This window comes from Grammomys surdaster, unplaced genomic scaffold, assembly GCF_004785775.1.
Source record: "Grammomys surdaster isolate TR1022 unplaced genomic scaffold, NIH_TR_1.0 338, whole genome shotgun sequence".
Taxonomy (NCBI): domain Eukaryota; kingdom Metazoa; phylum Chordata; class Mammalia; order Rodentia; family Muridae; genus Grammomys; species Grammomys surdaster.
The window spans coordinates 834450-851683 of NW_021604757.1; the positions used below are offsets into that span (position 1 = coordinate 834450).

Genomic DNA, 17234 nt, shown 5'->3' on the forward strand with positions numbered 1-17234 from the left:
AGAACGGCCTCCTGGCTGGAGGCTACTGAGCTGGTCACGTGTCCTCTGCTCCTGACCCCTTCAGCCGTGCCCTGTGCTCAAGCTGTTTTGTCTTCCAAGGTGTAAATTCTTCCAGCCCAGGACACTGCCCAGTAGCCCCAATGAGTGACCAGGAGGGAGAGGACAAATATCTCAACTCCTCCCAGAGGGGCCCTGAGGAGATGCCAGTGCTGACAAAGGGACTTCTCCACCGCAGAAGACACCAGGTAGTGCCCAGGTCCAGCCCACTGGATCATCTCCACGGTCATCATTCTGAGAGCTTCTTTGTCTCCTGATGGCCATGTGTGGTGGTAATGATGGGAGTAAAAAAAAAATCTGTGTCCTTTCCTCCCTTCACAAAACCAGCTTCAGGAGCAAAGGCTGGCCCAAGTCTCCATGGGGCTTATGGGTGGACAGCAACAGAGTCCTTCATCTCTGTGCCCCCCCTCACCTCCCACTTCTACCAGGTACATCCATCCCAGGGGACAGTGAAGCTACAGTCAGGGGGCCCACTGGACAGGTGGGTGATCAGATGCCTTCGATACAGAAGGTGGAATTCTATGTGTTTTCAGGGAGCAAAAGGGGTCAGGAGCCGACCCTGCATGGCAGCTTGTCACTTAAGACACACAGCCGTCGGCTTAGTGACCAGGGGTCCCACAGGAAAAAGGAAGGTTAGACAGGGCTGGACTGTTGAAGCCGCTAGGTCTGGAAGGGAGCCTAACTTTGACTCAAGTCAAACGGAAGGGGTAAAAGAACACGAAGAGAGACAGGGCCTCAGCTTACATGACGCAAAGCTACACACAGGGCCACCTGGCTTTCTCTACTGCCTTTGGCAGGGAGCAGGGGTCATGACCTCAGAGCCAGGGAGGGGCAAGAGCCTACTGTCGCCCCCTCCCTCCCAACAGTCCCTGGGGCCTCAGACTTGGGGTGGCTGAAAGTGCTGAGGGTTAGGCCCCTGGGCCAGGCCGGGTTCCTAAGAGGAGAGTCAAGTGGGAAGCTAGGGGCCTGGAAAGCAGGGGCATGGCCAGGGCCCCAGGGAGGGGGATGACATCAGGAGTGGCAGGAGGGATTCTGTCATGTGGCCCAAGAGATGGCTGCACTGTGCTCCTTGGCCTTCATGCGCAGGGCAGCAATGCTTGAGGTCTTGCGGTCTGGCTCGCCGTTCATCTCGTAGCCATTGAGGCCCGGACTGATGCCAGCTGCTCCAAACAGGCTGCCCATGTGTGTCTGGCCCACATGACTGCCAGCTCCAGAGACACTCAAGAAGTCGGAGACACTGCTGGCCCCGGAGCCAGGAGGGTGAGCGTGAGGGGACATACAGGCAGGCACCGGGTCACAGGGGACCACACAGGCTGGCACTGGCGAGGCAGCCCCGTTGTTGCCAATCCAGGACGGGTTCTGAATCTGGGGACAGTGAAGGGAGAGATGTCATAGGCCAGCTGGAAAGGCAGTGGTGTAGAGGGGCTCTTACCCTTTCCAGCTTTCCATCATTACAACAAAACCATGCTGAGGTGTCTAACATTAAGGATGCCCAGGGACCACTAGAGGTGAATTTATGTTTTAGAATTTCAATTTCCAGGCTAGATCCATACCTGATATTCAGTAGCAAGGATTGTGTTTTAAACTGCCTTAGGGTTCAGGCAAAGCATTGCTCTGGATTAACCTGAGAGCACCTTGTTGGGGGGACACAGGCTCTGGGCTTGCAGGTTGGGGTAATGTGGGGATCAGTGTGGGAAGCAGGCATCTGAGTGCTCCCATAGGCCCAGGCCCATGCCTAAGGCTCCAGGACAAAACCTTTGAGGCCAGCAGTGAAAAGGTGGCCCCAGCCCTGAGGTGGGGTTCAACTATACATCTTCTTTTCCATGGTCGTAATTTTTCTCTTCCCAGCTCCCATGTCTGGCCTCAGTGTTCTCTGCTTTCTAAGCATCTCCAAGGAGGTGAATCTGGGGTGCCTGGATCCCCTATGAAGAAAGGACTAGGTCTTCTCAACTATACACTCTAGGCTCTCAGTTGTTCCAGCAGGATTCTACTAGCCTGCCCACCCCTAAGGTGGCAAGAACTCAAGAAGGCCTTGAGAACCACTAGGTGGGCACTGGGTCCTAAAGGCCACAGGAACTTCTAATGCTCCCAAGAACTTCCTGCAAACTGACCACGTGCTATTCCTGGTCCCAGCATGCCCCAGAGTGGGAACAATGTGATCGACACCCCTTCTTAAACTATCTAGACCTGAGTCTGTGGGGCAAGTGGAAGAGATGGGCAAATGTCTCTTGCTAATTTCCTCCCTCTAGCTCTGAGTTCATATGGCAGCCATCAAGGGCAAAGAGCAAGAGCCGGAGGTTGGCCCTGGGAAGACAGAGGGAGAGAGGAAGTCAAGCATTAAAGAATGTGACCAGAGGTGAAGCTGATGTACTAGACACCCCTCATTCCTCAGCCTCACAACGAGATCTGCCCTCCGACCTTAAAATCCTGGGGGAGGTGGAGGAGGTACAGAGCTGATCTGGGGCTGGGGTGGGATGGGCGGGGCCTGTTTGATAGCATCGCAGCCATGTGTACTTAGGAGCACTGGAGACTGGCAGCTGGAAAGTCTCAGGACTTATAGGAGACTTAGGCAGAGGTGGATCATGAGAGAGGTACCAGGGATGCACACTCAGACAAGAGGACATCTGTCCAGGGTGCCCTAGGTGCCTGACATCAACTCACAATGCTCCTTGTTCTCGCTGATGGACAGGGGAGAAGTTGCTGGAAAAAGGAAGGGAGACTGCAGCCAAATGGCTGAGTATCAAGCCCATGCAGCTACCTTCTAGGGACAATCACCTTAGACCTTACAACAATGTTACAGAGGAGCTGAAGTGGACACTTACATTGTGTCCAATTTATACACAAGGAATCTGGGCCCCAGAGAGCTGGAGATACACATGAAGAGCGCAAGGCTATAAGACCCTGAGGAACCTTTACCTTGGGCCCACGTGCATTTCAACCTGGCCACAAGTCCTTACTATCTCAGCACATCCTTCCTCTGGGTTCCCTGAGGGACAGCCAACACCCTGAAAGCTCCTAGTCTTCTGTCTGCCAGATGCTTACCACAGCAGAGGACAACACTGTCCCAAAATTCTAGGTCTCCAAGTCAGGACAAACAGGCACACACCTGGCGTCTCTGAGCCTAGCCCTCCATCTCGCTTGCATCATCCCAAGCCTAGGGTCAGAGGGAACATAATGGGAAGGGGGATGTACCTGGGCATAATTCTCGGCTCGGGTGAGGAGGGGCAACTCATAGGCCGTGGAGAAGTGGGTCCGGACCTGCTGCATCTGCCCAAAGCGCTCCCTCTTTCGCCACTTGGCCCTCCGGTTCTGGAACCAAACCTACAAGACAAAGCAGTGGGTGGTCACAGGGGTTAGGCCTTGCTCTTAGGCAGGGAACACTGCTCCTGCAGTGACTTCACCAGCCAGGTGTGTGTGTGTGGTGTGTGTGTGTGTGTGTGTGTGTGTGTGTGTGTGTGTGTGTGTGTTAGGGGAACAGAGTCATTCTGCACCTTTTGCTCTTTGGTATGGGAACTAACTATGTAGAATTGTCAGAGTTGGGAAGACTGCCAATACTCCACTGGCCATCAGTGTGATTTTGATTTGGGGCCTAGCTTCAGATACCAGATCAGACAAGTATTACACACACACACACACACACACACACACACACACACACGGGGAGACAGAGAGAATGAGCACAAGCCATTGGTCATTGGTCTTCCTGGCACTGTAGATCTGCAGAGGGTCACAGACCCATCAAGCTGTGAAGACCTTTTCTAGAAATTTCTTCCCTTAGCCAATCACATACAACCCTGAAGGCTCATGGCTCTCTAGGACATATTTATAGATACAAGTCCAGAGTACACACCTCTCTGAATCCTTTTGAGAGAAACCAAACCTCAGCTCAGAATTCCTTCCCTTGTGTTATGGTGAGTGAAACCTTCTGAAACAACAGTAGTCAGAAAAAGATGTGTAGACACAGGAGCTAGACTGTGAAGGGCTGCGTACACTGGCTGTGGATTTGCCCTCAGTGAGGTGTCAGTAGGGGTGGCTGTTGAAAAATCTTATGCAGACTGACTGATGTTGGACAGGTAGTACCTGAAACTGAGGTATGGGTGCTGGGCCATTGGCTTGACCAAACACTGAGCCAGGAGAGAGGTCTCAGAGTCAGATGTGGGGTGGCTGAGAACCTTCCCGAGACACAAGGAGAAAGGCAAGGGTAGGCAGCTACCTTAGGGAACGTAACTGTTTATAGACAGGGGAGGATGCAGTCAGAGAGGGTGGGAGAGGAAACACAATGGGAAGAGGGCGGACCAGGTGCTTCCTAGAGGACAATGCCACCAGCTTTCTCTCTAACTTCCAGTGGGCTCTGTAGATTCAGATGTTTACAGGCACTGCTCAGCTAGGAGTACTCAGTCCGTCACTTGCAGGCCACATGTACCACAGGATAGCCACAAACACAGCCCAACACAAAAGTGTAAACTTGCTTAAAAACACTTTTAAAAATATATTGATCTCATAACTCAATTAATTGCATGGTCCACCATTGTGAGCTTTGTTGATGATATCATATTGCAATGGCAAAGGCTGGGTGGCTCTGTGCTGCTGCGATCTGCACCCAGGCTGCTATTTGGGGCCTATACTATGAGAAAGACATTAACCGGGCAGGGCAGGAGCTCCCCTAGCCATGACAGTCAGCTTCTGTGGAGACCAGAGTAGCCTCTCCACCATCCTGCCTGAGAACACCCAGACTCCTCAAGAACCAGGGCAGAAAAAGAAATGGGGGCTTCCCTGGAGGCTCTGGCATGGGAGACTTTTAGAGTATCTTTTAAAATGGGCCCGTGGCAGTGCCAGAGCTGCCAAAAACCTCAAGTTCCACATCCTTAGGATGGGGCTGAGGTCGGGGCTGACGTCAGAGTAGAAATGGAGACAGCAGATGGGAACACAGCATGAAGTTTCTAGAACAGTTGAGCTGTTTGTTTATGACTCCTGACCTCATTCTCTTGCTGAAGAAGAGTGGTCAAGGTCTGTGGGATGTGTGTCTGGTGAGGAAGGGAGGTGTGTTCCTCTCTAGCTCACTCTCCATCCCTAATCTGACATATATACACATTACACACAAAGGCATGGAGACACAGACACATACACACACACACAGACAAACACACACACACACACACACACACACACACACACATACATATACACACGGAGTGTCCTTCCTGTGACCTCCCTGGAGTCCAGCTCTCTTCAAGGCTAAGGGTCTCAGTCCCTGCCCCAGAGCCTGGGGGAGGGGTACTTTTACTCTGAGTAGTCCTGGGGTGAAGGCCCAGGATGCCCACTGGGAGAATGCAAGACATGAGGGCTCTTCTGCGTGGTGAAATGGGATCCCCCTTTATCAGCGGCTGCAGTGGGGGCTGGGGCAGGCTGGAGGAATCAATCAGAGGGGCTTGTTTTCATTTCATGTTTAATTTCCTGCAGACTGAGCTCAGCCTTCCGCTCCATCCTCAGCCTCCCAGGGTTTTTTGGAGGGGGGGCACTATAGGCACCAAAATATACAGCCCCACTCCTTCCTCTCTTTGGGGGAGTGTGGGGTGGGCAGAGGCATGAGAAGCTGCTGCTGTGGTTTTGTGTCTGTGGGTTCCAGGTCTCTTTTGTGGTAGGGTTGTAGAGGTATGTGATGTCACTGAGGGATGTGAAACTGAGGACCTAGGGATGCCTGAGAGGGATCCAGAGCATCTAGAGGAAGGAGTTGGGTGAGGGATGGGAGATGGTACTTGAGGGAAGTGTCAGTCGGGGTAACCAAGAGCATTGTTTGGGGGAGGATGTGGGAAAGGGTCATGGTAAGATTCATTCGATGGAGGTGGTGGCAGATGAGGCAGAGTAGAGAAACCCAGATCAGTGGGGCTGGCCTACCAGGGACCTCCTTCTCCAGGTGGTCCTTTGTCCCTATCTTTTTACTCTGTGCCTGAGGCCTGAGACTAAATTCTGCCTTTTCTGTCCCCCAGTTGGCGGAAGCTATTAGCCTGGCTGCCTTCAATGCCTTCACATCCTCTATAAGTATCATGGTACCTGGTACCTCCCTCTGTGCTCCAATACATGTTTCTGTGCAGAGACTTGATGTGTCCTCCCATCTCTGACCCCCAGCTGTGCCTCTGTATCTCAGGGCCCTGCAACCACAGCCTTGCCTCTATAAGCCCCCAGGAGGAGAGCTCACCAAGGTCCCTGCTGTGCTTCCATTCTGGATGTCGCAGCCAGGACCACCCCGTTCCCAGCCCACCCGGGCCTGGCCCACTCAGCACAGGCCTCTCAGGAGGACCAGGCCATTCAAGGAACCAACTGTCTTGGAGGAGGCCTCTCTAACCGCAGCCCATCTGGGGCCAGGGTGGGGTGGCCCAGGGCGGGGAGGCTTCAGTCTCATTGCCTTCAGACACCAGCTGTGGAGATTGGAATCCCAGACAGCAGAGAGAGGCCCTGAAGCCCCCTGGAGCAGGGCCAGACCCCAGGCTGTTTCCCATGAAAGACCATCTTGGGACCCCCCATTGGCCCCTCCCTGTTCCTGCCATCAGGGTACACCAGACACCTGGTTTGCCACCAGCATCCAGAGTGTGGGTCCTGAGAAACTCCACAGAGGCAAGCAAGGCAATTCTAGTACACCCCTGCACTCCCCCCAGCCCCAGGGCACTGCCAGGCTCAGAGCTCAACCCAGAGGTTTGACGCACATGGAGATCCCACCCACCCTGCTGCCTTTGTACAGAGTAAAGTCTAAGAACAATCTGGCATGTGCCTGAGAACAGCAAGCTAGCCAAAGAGCACTGGCCCCGAGCTGGGGTGTCCTGGATTCCAGACTCAGAACTGCTTCTGCATCCTGGTTAACTCTGGGCAATCACTTCCCACATCTGGGTCTTCCTTCCTCATCCAAATATGGTGTGGTGTTTTCTGAACTACCATTCAGTAATTCTCTAACCTTCCTATTCGACAGGAAGATAGAAGACACATTAGGGTTTCCCTTTCTACCTTGGCTGACAGGAAGCTCAAGGCTGACTTTAAATAACAAGGAGCCTAACCCTGGAGGGTTTTTACTATTTTTTAACATAGATACCCCATTTTTTGAAATGGTTTCTGACCTTAAACAAAAAAACAAAAACAAAACTCTAATTGTAAATTTTCTCAACATTTTGGAAGTAGGCCTGGGTATGTCTCTGTACATCAACAAAGCATTTGCCTGGCTATATAGCAGTGACCCAGAAATACTTGGCCTGTATCGTTCTTGTTTCCTGCTGTGTTCCCTGAACTCTGTTCCAGACATGCAACGTTCATTGAGAAGGGTTCATGTGGTGCTCACACATACACAGGTGCACACATACAAGCCGAAAGCAAGCAGGTTTACTCCACCCCAACATGCTACCTACTTACTGGTACTGTGGACTTGCATCCAGCTGCTCCCTTCTCTACCCCTTTTGTTCTGCCCCCAATCCTGGGCAGAAGCTGGGGCTCCTCTGGGAGCTCGAATCTCAGGTAGGTGAGGCCTCATGCGGCATGAGAGGGCTCTGGCATGGCAATAAAGCCCGGCTGCAATGCTGTTTGGCATCAAGCCATAAGACTGCAGCATGCTCCAGCAGCTATGGTGTCCAGGGGCTACAGGCTTCCTGGTATTTTCTACGTGCCCAAGCTAAATGGCAGATGCCTCAGTGTGTTGAACAGGACTTGCTGAAGCTGATGGTCACTCAACTGGTATCTCGGAACCACCAGTAGAATACAAGCTATGGTGTCCATGAGTCTGCCCAGGACCATGGGGCTCTTTGTTCTGACCCTCTGGGGTCCAGGCCACAATGCTGTACCCATTAAAAAGAAAGACCATCTTGGGACTGTGGAGATGGTTCAGTCTGTAAAGTACTCATCATGGAAGCAAGAGGCCCTGACTTCAGATCCCTAGAACCCACTGAAAAGAACCAGGCATGGTGGTGTACATCTGTAACCCCAGCTCTGGCAAGTGGGGTCAGAGAGGAGGCTCAGTGGTTACCTAGTCTAGCCAAATTGGAACGCCCGGGGTTCAGAAAAAGATCCTGTCTACAAAATAAGATCAGGAACAATTGAGAAAGACATCTAATGTCAATCTCTGGCCTACACACACACACACACACACGCACGCACGCACGCACGCACGCACATGCACACATATACGTATACTTACTTGTACATGCATCTTCCCTCACTTGTAAACATCCATGAACATACACACATAACACACACACACACACATACACACGCATACATGTTTAAAAACAGAAAAGAAGCTTCTGTATTCACACGTCAGGCTTCTGCCTGCACAGAACCCTCATACGCCATTCTTGCTGTGCTTTGAGTGCAAAAGCAATCTGACTATTGAGTTGATTTCGTATTAAACTGAAGTTTGAACTCTAGAGGGTGGGCTTGGTCGTACATGCTTTGGCATACTGGGCGGGCTTTCTCTTTCATTTCTATGATTTCCTACAGGGAGCCACCCTCTAAGAAAGCAGGGCCACTGAACTGCACATATTTGCTGCCTTTGTTGTGTGTGCTAAGTGTGACCTAAACCTGTAATCCCAGGGCTTGGAAGGCAAGACAAGAGGGCCAGTAGTTCAAGGCCAGCTTTGGTTGCATAGCAAGACAGAGGTCGGTCTGAGCTAAATGAGACCCTGTCTCAAAAACAACAAGGCAAATAATAACGGGTTTCTCATTCCAGGGGCAAGAGAATGTGACCAGTCCTAAAGTCCATCCACAAGAGGAAGCAGAAGTAGGAGAAAGTGACAGGCTTTGGTCCTGTTGATTTTATCATAGGCTACATGGTATTGTGTGATGTTTAGCTGAGTCAAGCTGTGTTATCGGTACCAAGTTGACTTGCTGAGCTCTGCTCGGTTGGTTTGGGCTGAATGGAGCTGCGTGTGGTGAATTGTGTTGAGTTCGTTGTCTTGGACTGTTGCGTTGGGTTTAATTGGTGCTGCACTGGGTTAGACTGAGCTGTGTGTGTTGAGTTGGGTTGCACCGGGTTGTGCTGTATTGAACTGGGCTGAGCTGTGTATGAGTTGTACTATGGAGGGATAGGTTGTGTTGGGTTGGGTTGGCTAATACTGGATTCGCTAGAGTTGGGCTGTACAGGGTTGAACTGAGCTGTGTATTGTGAGCCACACTGTTGACTTGTGTTGTGCTAGACTGTGTTAGATATGCTGGGCTCTGCTAGGCTCTATTATATTGGCTTGGGCCATGTTGTATCAGGTTGAGCTGAGCTGTACTGATGTGCTAGGTTGGTTTTTTTTTACTGTGTTGTATTGTGCTGTGTTGATTGGGTTGAGTTGTACTGAGTTTAACTGAGCCATGTGTGGTGACTTAAGCTGAGTTGGTTGTTCTGGGCTATTATATTGTTGAGCTGGGTCTTGTTGGATTGTAGTGGGTTCTATTGTGTTGTTGGGTTGGGTTGTACTGGGTGAGGTAAACTGTTGTGTACTGAATTTGCACCATGTAGAATTGGCTCGTTCTGGGCTGTGTTGTATTGAGCTGTGTTGTATTGAGCTGTGTCATTTGGCACTGGGTGGAACTGAACTGTGTGTAGCGAGTTGTACCGTTTTGAGGTGGGTTGTACTAGTCTGTGCTGCTCTGCACTGAGTTGTACTGTACAGTAATTGGGCCATGGTGCATTGAGTTGTGCTGTCCTGGGGCTGAACTGGCCTGTGTATGGGGGGTTGCACTGTGCTCAGTTTGCTAGACTGCACTGTGTTGGGTTGTGCTATGCTGAGTTGGGTTGAACTGGGTTTGGAGAGTGATGGTTATAGGGCATTCATTGTATTGGCCCTGTCATGGCTGACCTGCACACGGGCCTCGGTGAGGTCGGTCCTCATAGCCAGCTGCTCCCGTGCATACACGTCAGGGTAGTGTGTCTTCTGGAAGACTTTCTCCAGCTCCTCCAGCTGGTAGCTAGTGAAGGTGGTTCGGTTCCGCCGCTTCTTGCCTTTGTTACTCTCAGAGTCGGTCTTTTCCAGAGGGCTTGGTATTTCAGCGCTAGCTCGATCCTGGGGTCCCTTGGCCCCTGTCTCCTTCACACTGAGGTAGCTGTTGTCCATGCCCACGGGTTCAGAATCAGGGGGCAACTCTGGCTCTCCCAGGTTGCTCTCTTTGGCTGAGGAAGAGAAAGGAAGGTTAGAAAGTTGAACCTGGGAAGGGAGAGGTGAGGACACTTTACCCTCCCAGAGGCACACTGAGTACCAGGCCAAAAAACTCAAGGTCTTTACTCTGGCTTTTCATCAACATGCTAGGTGACTTTAGGCAAGTCTGTCCCCTCCCTCACCCTCTGGCACCAATGTCATGTAGCTCTAGGTTGGCCATTCTGATCTTGGTGGCTTTCTCGCCACTCTCTGGTTGTGAGGCTCCTCCCCTACAGGGGATCAGAAGAGCCAAAAATCTCTTTGGACGTGGATCCAATGGCCATCTGACACAATACCGAGGCCACCTTTGGTAGAGGAGAACTCTTTCAGCTACAGTGGACTTGGTGAGAAAGAGAAAGGACAGCATTGAGACACATAGTTTGGTCTTCATGGAGTTCAACAGAGAAGCCTTGGAGACTGTCTCAGACTTTAGTGCTGAGACCCACCCCACACACACCCCACTCCACCTGTAACACTGTCTGCAGAGGGCCCTTTAGCAGGTGGGGTTCACTGAGGTGTGAGTGCTTGCTGGGGTCCCTTTCACCACAGCTGCCACTGTCTATCACAGCTGGGAAGCCCTCACTCCGGGGGATGTCCTCTTTGGGGCCACAGAGAATCATCACAAACACAGCTCACAGCCCAGGCCCTGCCTGCTGCCTGCTGACACAGTGAGACTCCCATGGTGGATTCCTGAAGCTCAGAGCTACAAGGAACCAAGCCAAGCCACACAGGTCAAGAGTGGGGAGGTAGAGACCAGGGTAGGAGGGTAGGAGCTTCTGGCTCACCCATCCATCTGAGTGTACACACTTGCCTCACAAGAGCCTCAGAGTCTGGGCTCCAGTGCCAGACACCAGGGCTTCTGTGCCACACCCCTGGCTTCACAACTCCACTTTTTCAATGAACCGTTTGTGGCCCAGTTTTCCCCTGTATAATATTGAGGTGAATGAAGAGATCCATGGGATATTTCTTGTGGGTTGTGAGAAAGGGAGAGGTACTCAGCCAGCTGGCTGTGTAGCCTTCTACCATTACAGACCCCTTGCAGGTTTGCAGGCCCTGCCAGCACAAAGGGAGTGTGACTCAGGACAAGTCCTCTGTGAGAAAAGTCCCTGGGGGTGCGGACACATGTATACAAGCATCGTAATGGGAATCAAGGCGTGTCTCCAGATGCGGGAAGCCCCTTTCTGGCCATATTCCTTATTTGAGACTTGGGAAGAAGGAGATAGGTTCAGTGAGAGAACCTTTAATAAGATGTGGAAAATCCTTAAATATGCACAGGTTCTGTCCATTCACAACAAGCGTGTGTGGTGAGCATAAATATCATCCACTCTGACCCTGTTTCTTCTTCTGGAAACAGGTCCATGCAATTTGCATTTTGGATCAGGATACTGCCTCTAACCTTGATCTGATGCCATCCAGACTGGGAGTTGGGAGATTGATGCTTCAAGTTTACCAGCCTCCCTGTGAGCATTAGGGAAGGTGAGGAAGACTTTCTGCCCTTTCCCATCTCCTTCCAGCTCTAGCACTGAAGAAAGGGAAGAGGGGGTACCCAGAGCAGGCCTGGAAGCAGCTCCACTTCTGTGGGGGTGGCTGACCAAACCAGTGGCATTACAGATGACAGCCATGTGAGCCCAGCTTACACAGCTAGCGAGCAAGCACAGCTTCGGTGACAGCTTTGTGCGAATTAATTGCAATTGGCAGCAGGACCAAGAGCTTCCAGCAAAGATATTTATCTTCCTGGCAGACAAATAAGTTTTATGTTTTGGTTTTTTCTTTTCTTTCTTTCTCTCTTTCTTTTTCTTTTTTTAGAAAAGAAATCCCACCCAGCTCACCCAAAATAAGCATTCCTCTTGTGCAACTTCCTGGCAGCCAGGCCAGGGAAGGCAGCCCCCACCCCTCCTGGCCTAGCCCTGTTCCCCAGGCTCATCCTTGCTCCATGAACCCCAGTGGTATCTCCCGGCATCCAGCCTGGAGCTGGGATCACCCCATGGGAATGAGGGCCAGTTGAGGGCAGCTACATAGAAGCCAGGGTTGGAAGCACTAATTCTAGCTTCTCATTTAAACTGAGGGGTGGGGGGGGAGCTAGAGAAAAAAAAAGAGTATGTCCTAATTATCCACAGAACAGTCTCCTGCTCCTGGGACTACCCTACCAGGGCATAGGACCTGTTTCCAGGGAGAAGAAATCCAGGGCCTCTCAGCACCTATTTAGTCCTGCCTCTGAGGGCAAGGGACTAAGATGAAGTTCAAGGCACCCTCAGTATGGAGCTAGTTCTTGGCCCAGCAGGAGAGGATGGCAGAGTTCACAGTCTTCTGATGAGAAAAGGGTAAAGGTGTAGCCCTACCCACACCTAGCCACCCACTGGAACGAGTGACTGGGTGATGGGGACATAGCAAGGTGTGTCCTGAGATCAAAGCCCCAGAAGGAGTGTGTGTGTGTGTGTGTGTGTGTGTGCACGCGCATGTGCGCATGTCCACTAGGCTGGTTGAGCAGAGAGCTCCAGGGATCCACCTGGCTTCAGATCCTCAGTGCTGGGATTACACGCCCAGCTGCTTTAGGTATGTTCTTGGGTTCTATGCTCACACTTGTGTGGCAGGTGATTTACCAACTCAGCCGCTTCCCCAACCTTCAATGCCAGTGTTTTAACATTTGTTGCTTATGTATGAATGTGCACCACATGAATATCAGGAATTACGGATGGTTGTGACCTACCATGTGGGTGCTGAGAACTGAATCCAGGTCCTCTGCAAGAGCAGCAAGTAGTCTTAACCACTGAACCATCCCTCCAGCCTGTCTGGTTTTTTGTTGTTGTCATTTTTTAATTATTTAAAAACAATTTTTAACTTTACATATATTTTGATCATATTCCCACCCCTCCCACAAGTCCTTCCAGACCCTCTCCCCATCCCTACCCCTCCAACCTTATGTTCTTTTTCAGAAAACAAACAAAAGCTTTTTTTTTTTTTTTGGTTTTTTGAGACAGGGTTTCTCTGTGTAGCCCTGGCTGTCCTGGAACTCACTCTGTAGACCAGGCTGGCCTCAAACTCAGAAATCCGCCTGCCTCTGCCTCCCAAGTGCTGGGATTAAAGGCGTGCACCACCACCACCCTGCTTAAACAAAAACTAAATACAACCAAGAAGACAACATAATTTACCCCCCTCAAAAATCTCACCAAACAGTAGCCAAACAAAAGGGCACGGGCACGTGCACACACACACGCACACACGCGCACACACACTATGGAGTCTGTTATATGCTCGTCACCTACATCATAACATGAGGTCTGCCCTGGAGAGGGGTTGATAGAGCCACTGTCACTCCATTGGAGAAACCTGACTTTTCCCTCTCCCAGCAGGTATAAATGACAGCTCTGTTGCTAAGCTGTACCTTAGCCAGCACGCTAACTTTGATTATTGATTTTCTTGCTTTAAATGCTGAAGCTGGGCTCCTGCTCTAGACAATAAAGGAACATTCTCCCAAGGTCTGTATCCATACGTACCATCTCAGAATGACAGCCTAAGGTCTGTATCCATACGCACCGTCTCAGAATAACAGCCTAAGGTCGGAGACTCAGGCTGGCTGGCTAATAAGGCCCCTGCAACCTGGGGTCCCTGAAACCAGGACATTCATCTTTAGCCAGCCCATGTTTGTCCTCTGGGGATCTGGTTTATTGTTCCTGGTCCAGCTCTCCAGGGTCTTTCCTCAACCCAGGTTCAGGAACCATGGGACACAGCTCTTCTGTCTGAAGTATGCCATCTATCTAGCTTAAAGGCTATGGTTCCAGCCACGACTCCCTATGTGATCTTGAGTAGCCAGGGTCTGCTTGGATCAAGTAGGGCCCAGAGATGAGGGAAGCATGTGAGGCCCTGTGTGACGCCAGCCAAAAGATCCAGGGGAGCTGGCGAGGGAAGTAGCCTAGTGTAGTTCAAAATCTGGCTCATGCTGGCAGTCCTGATCAATAAGATGGGCCTGGCTCCACAAGGTGAGTCTGATTACTCCTGTCTACAGGAGGCCGTTGTCCTCCTGGGTTCCCTGCAACCCTCACCTCTTACCACCTGCTCAGAAAATCTTGCCTTCTGGGTGCCTGCAGCTGCTCTCCAGGAAGTCTCTGTCCTCCATTCAGCCCCCACAGCCTGGGGTTTTCTGATTAGTGAACAAAGCCCTCAGTGTCTGACTCCCCAACTGCTCAAGGGGAGCTTCTTGTCACTCGCCCTGTCTTAGCTCATAGCATAGGGAGGCACAGGCCCAAATATGTGGGGAGAGGCTGTGGAAGAAAAGATGAGTCAGGGCCAAGAGGCACGACGGTGTTCCCTCTTCATGAAGCCACTCTGCACAGCTGTGTGCTGTGGCCCCACTGCAGACTTGCAGAGGGCTGTTGTTGAGCAGGTGAGTGGACCAGGCGTGAATCAAGGTACTCAAGGGGAGCTGAGCACACACATGCCACTTCCCAAGACTGATGGTTCACACAACTGGAGGTGACTGAGGGAAAGTGGGTGGGAAAAAAAAGCCAGGATGGGCCTTAAGGGACATTTCTCTTCACATAGCAAGCAGGACCAGCAGGGAGGGGGCCGGCATATAAACCAGTAGTTCTCACCTTCCAAATGCTCTGACCCTTTAATACAGGTCTTCATGTTGTGGTGACCCCCCGAACCATAAAATTATTTTCCTTGCTATTTCATAACTGTAATTTTTGCTACTGTCATGGATCATAATGTAAATGTCTGATAGGCAGGATATCTGATATGTGACCCCTGTGAAATGATCTTTTGACCCTCAAAAGGGTCACAACCCATAGGTTAAGAACTGCTGGTCTAAACCATCATCCATCACCTACCAGAGGGTAGTTGTCTCTGTGTCAAACCACTGCATTGCACAAGAGATGTGGCCTCCAGGAGGGCCAGTTTGTCCAGCTGTGGAATCCTTCTCCACCACCCTGTGACCCCAGTACTGGAGTAGGCTGAGCAGCAACAGAGGCCTGCTTGAATCCAGGACACCAACAGCAAGCCTGCCTTTATCTCAGCCATCAGTGACACTCTGGCTGAATGTCTTCCTTCCCAAATCATGCAAGGAGACTTTTGTGGGTGTGTCCCAAGTCAAGACAGTAGAGGCTGCCTTATCCTGACTAAATCTTCCCCTTTCCATTTATCCTTCCCCTGATGGCTTAGAACTCACTGTGTAGAGCAAGCTGGCCTCAAACTCACAGAGATCCACCTTCATTTGGACACACCATCATGCCCAGCAATCAGATCCCAGGCTACCCAGAAAAGGGAGACAAGGAGTACATAAGTGAATGTCCAAAGGAATGAATGCTCCAGAAAGGGCTGCCTTCGGTGTGCCAAAGGCTCTAGAACAATCTGAAGCCAGTGTGATTCCTGTGGACCAATTTTGACAGGTGGGGATCGAGAAGCAAGAGCTTCTGGGTAGACTAGAGACCACTGCTGGGAACCAGCTGACACAAACTGATCCCACTCAGTGTTGGCCACTGGGGTTCAGCTTGTGAAATGAAAATGTGGGAAATCCACCTTCCTTCCCTTAATGTCTACCCACTACATCCTCTCATCCAGGGTCATCCAAAGCTCCCGAGAAATTTCCAAGGCCTGCCTGCCTGCCTTCCTTCTTCCTTCCTTCCTTCCTTCCTTCCTTCCTTCCTTCCTTCCTTCCTTCCTCCTTCCCTCTCTTCTTCTTTCCCTCCCTCCTTCTCCTCCCTCTCTTTCTCTCTCTTTCTTTCATTCTTTTACTGTGATTGTTTCTAGAGGGCATCAGGAGTCTCTTTGTGTCTCCATCTATGCCAGAGGCTGTGAGCCCCCAGGGTACAGGCACCACCAGCCTGCAGCTGGGGATGGGTGTGGGGGAACTTGTTTCCAGTCGCCTAGAGCAAGGGTCGTGAGTATGCAGACATGTGTAGAGTTGTGTGTCAGTGTGGATGGGTGAGTGTGAACCTGGGTAGAGTTTGTACGTGTGTGGCTAAGCATCGGCAGTGCATACGGCGTGTATGGCTATAGGGTCTGAGTAATTTTATCCTCCGTGGTTTTGATTACATCTATTTTCCCTCCAAACATCTGCTTTGTGGGGGACATGCGGCTCGCTCTGTTCCCCGGGTGAGCCGGCCCCACACACCCTGTGGCGAAGTGCACAGCACCGATGTAATCTCCTTAAACAAAACAGGCCAGCATGGGGCCCTTTCATGCTATTTAAAGGGCACTGACTAAACCCACCGCTGTCCAAACAGTCCTGGGGGGCTGGGGTGGAGGCTAAAGGTTAGCCATTGATCACATAAATCCTCAGCCCACCTCGTCTGCCCCTGGGCTCTGTCCAGAGGTCTTCAGCTTAGCAGGCGGCTTGGTAAATAATGCCGCAGGGGAAGAAGTACCCAGGCGGCATGTCAGCAAGAGCACACGGAGCACATATGTGTGTCAGAACTCAAGAGGCGGTGAGCCAGGATGGGAAGAGTGTCCCAGCCATTGCTCAGGCCAGTGGGAGACACAAGGCACCTTATTCCAAGCACTCGGCAGCCAGAGAGCCCTAATGAAGAATGAGGAGGTACAGACCAGAGGAGGAGGAGGCAACAGGTGAACTAAGTAGATTGTGGGTCCCAGGACATGAGCACATGGGAAACAGTGAAATCTGAATTGGGTGTGGAGTTTAGTTCATAATAACTCTATTTTTTAAAGTCACAGTTTATTTGAACAGGCAAACTCAACTAAGACACTCGGGTAGCCAATAAACCTGGGAACAGGCAGGGTCACCGTTACTGCCACTGAGCACAAATGAAAAGTGGGGTGAGATCCCAGGGCACCCACACAAAGAGACACAGAAACAGGAACCCGTGGCATGCAGTGGTCGCAACTGTGTCAGCAGTTTCTTATGTGATTAGACTAACCCTAGCCCTGGCCCCAGCAAGCCCTCAGCTCAGCAAAGCCCAAAGAAGTAAAGACCCATCTGTGAGGGGCAGAGACCCAAACCAGAGAAAAATCACTACTGCTGTGTTTGGCTCTGAATGTCCCTGAAAGCTTGCTCATGTCATG

At 51.3% G+C, this 17234-nt stretch overlaps 1 protein-coding gene across 1 annotated transcript in view; it reads right to left on the bottom strand.

The window, feature by feature from the left end:
* Positions 1–717: 717 nt before the first annotated feature.
* Alx4 (ALX homeobox 4) overlaps positions 718–17234 on the bottom strand; it is a 36213-nt gene continuing 19696 nt past the window's right edge. The window contains exons 2-4 of the mRNA XM_028778625.1: positions 9879–10189; positions 3250–3378; positions 718–1422 (exon numbers count right to left, since the gene is read on the bottom strand). Coding sequence (XP_028634458.1) covers positions 1093–1422; positions 3250–3378; positions 9879–10189 — 770 coding nt within the window. The 3' untranslated portion in view covers positions 718–1092. The remainder of the gene's footprint in view (positions 1423–3249; positions 3379–9878; positions 10190–17234) is intronic.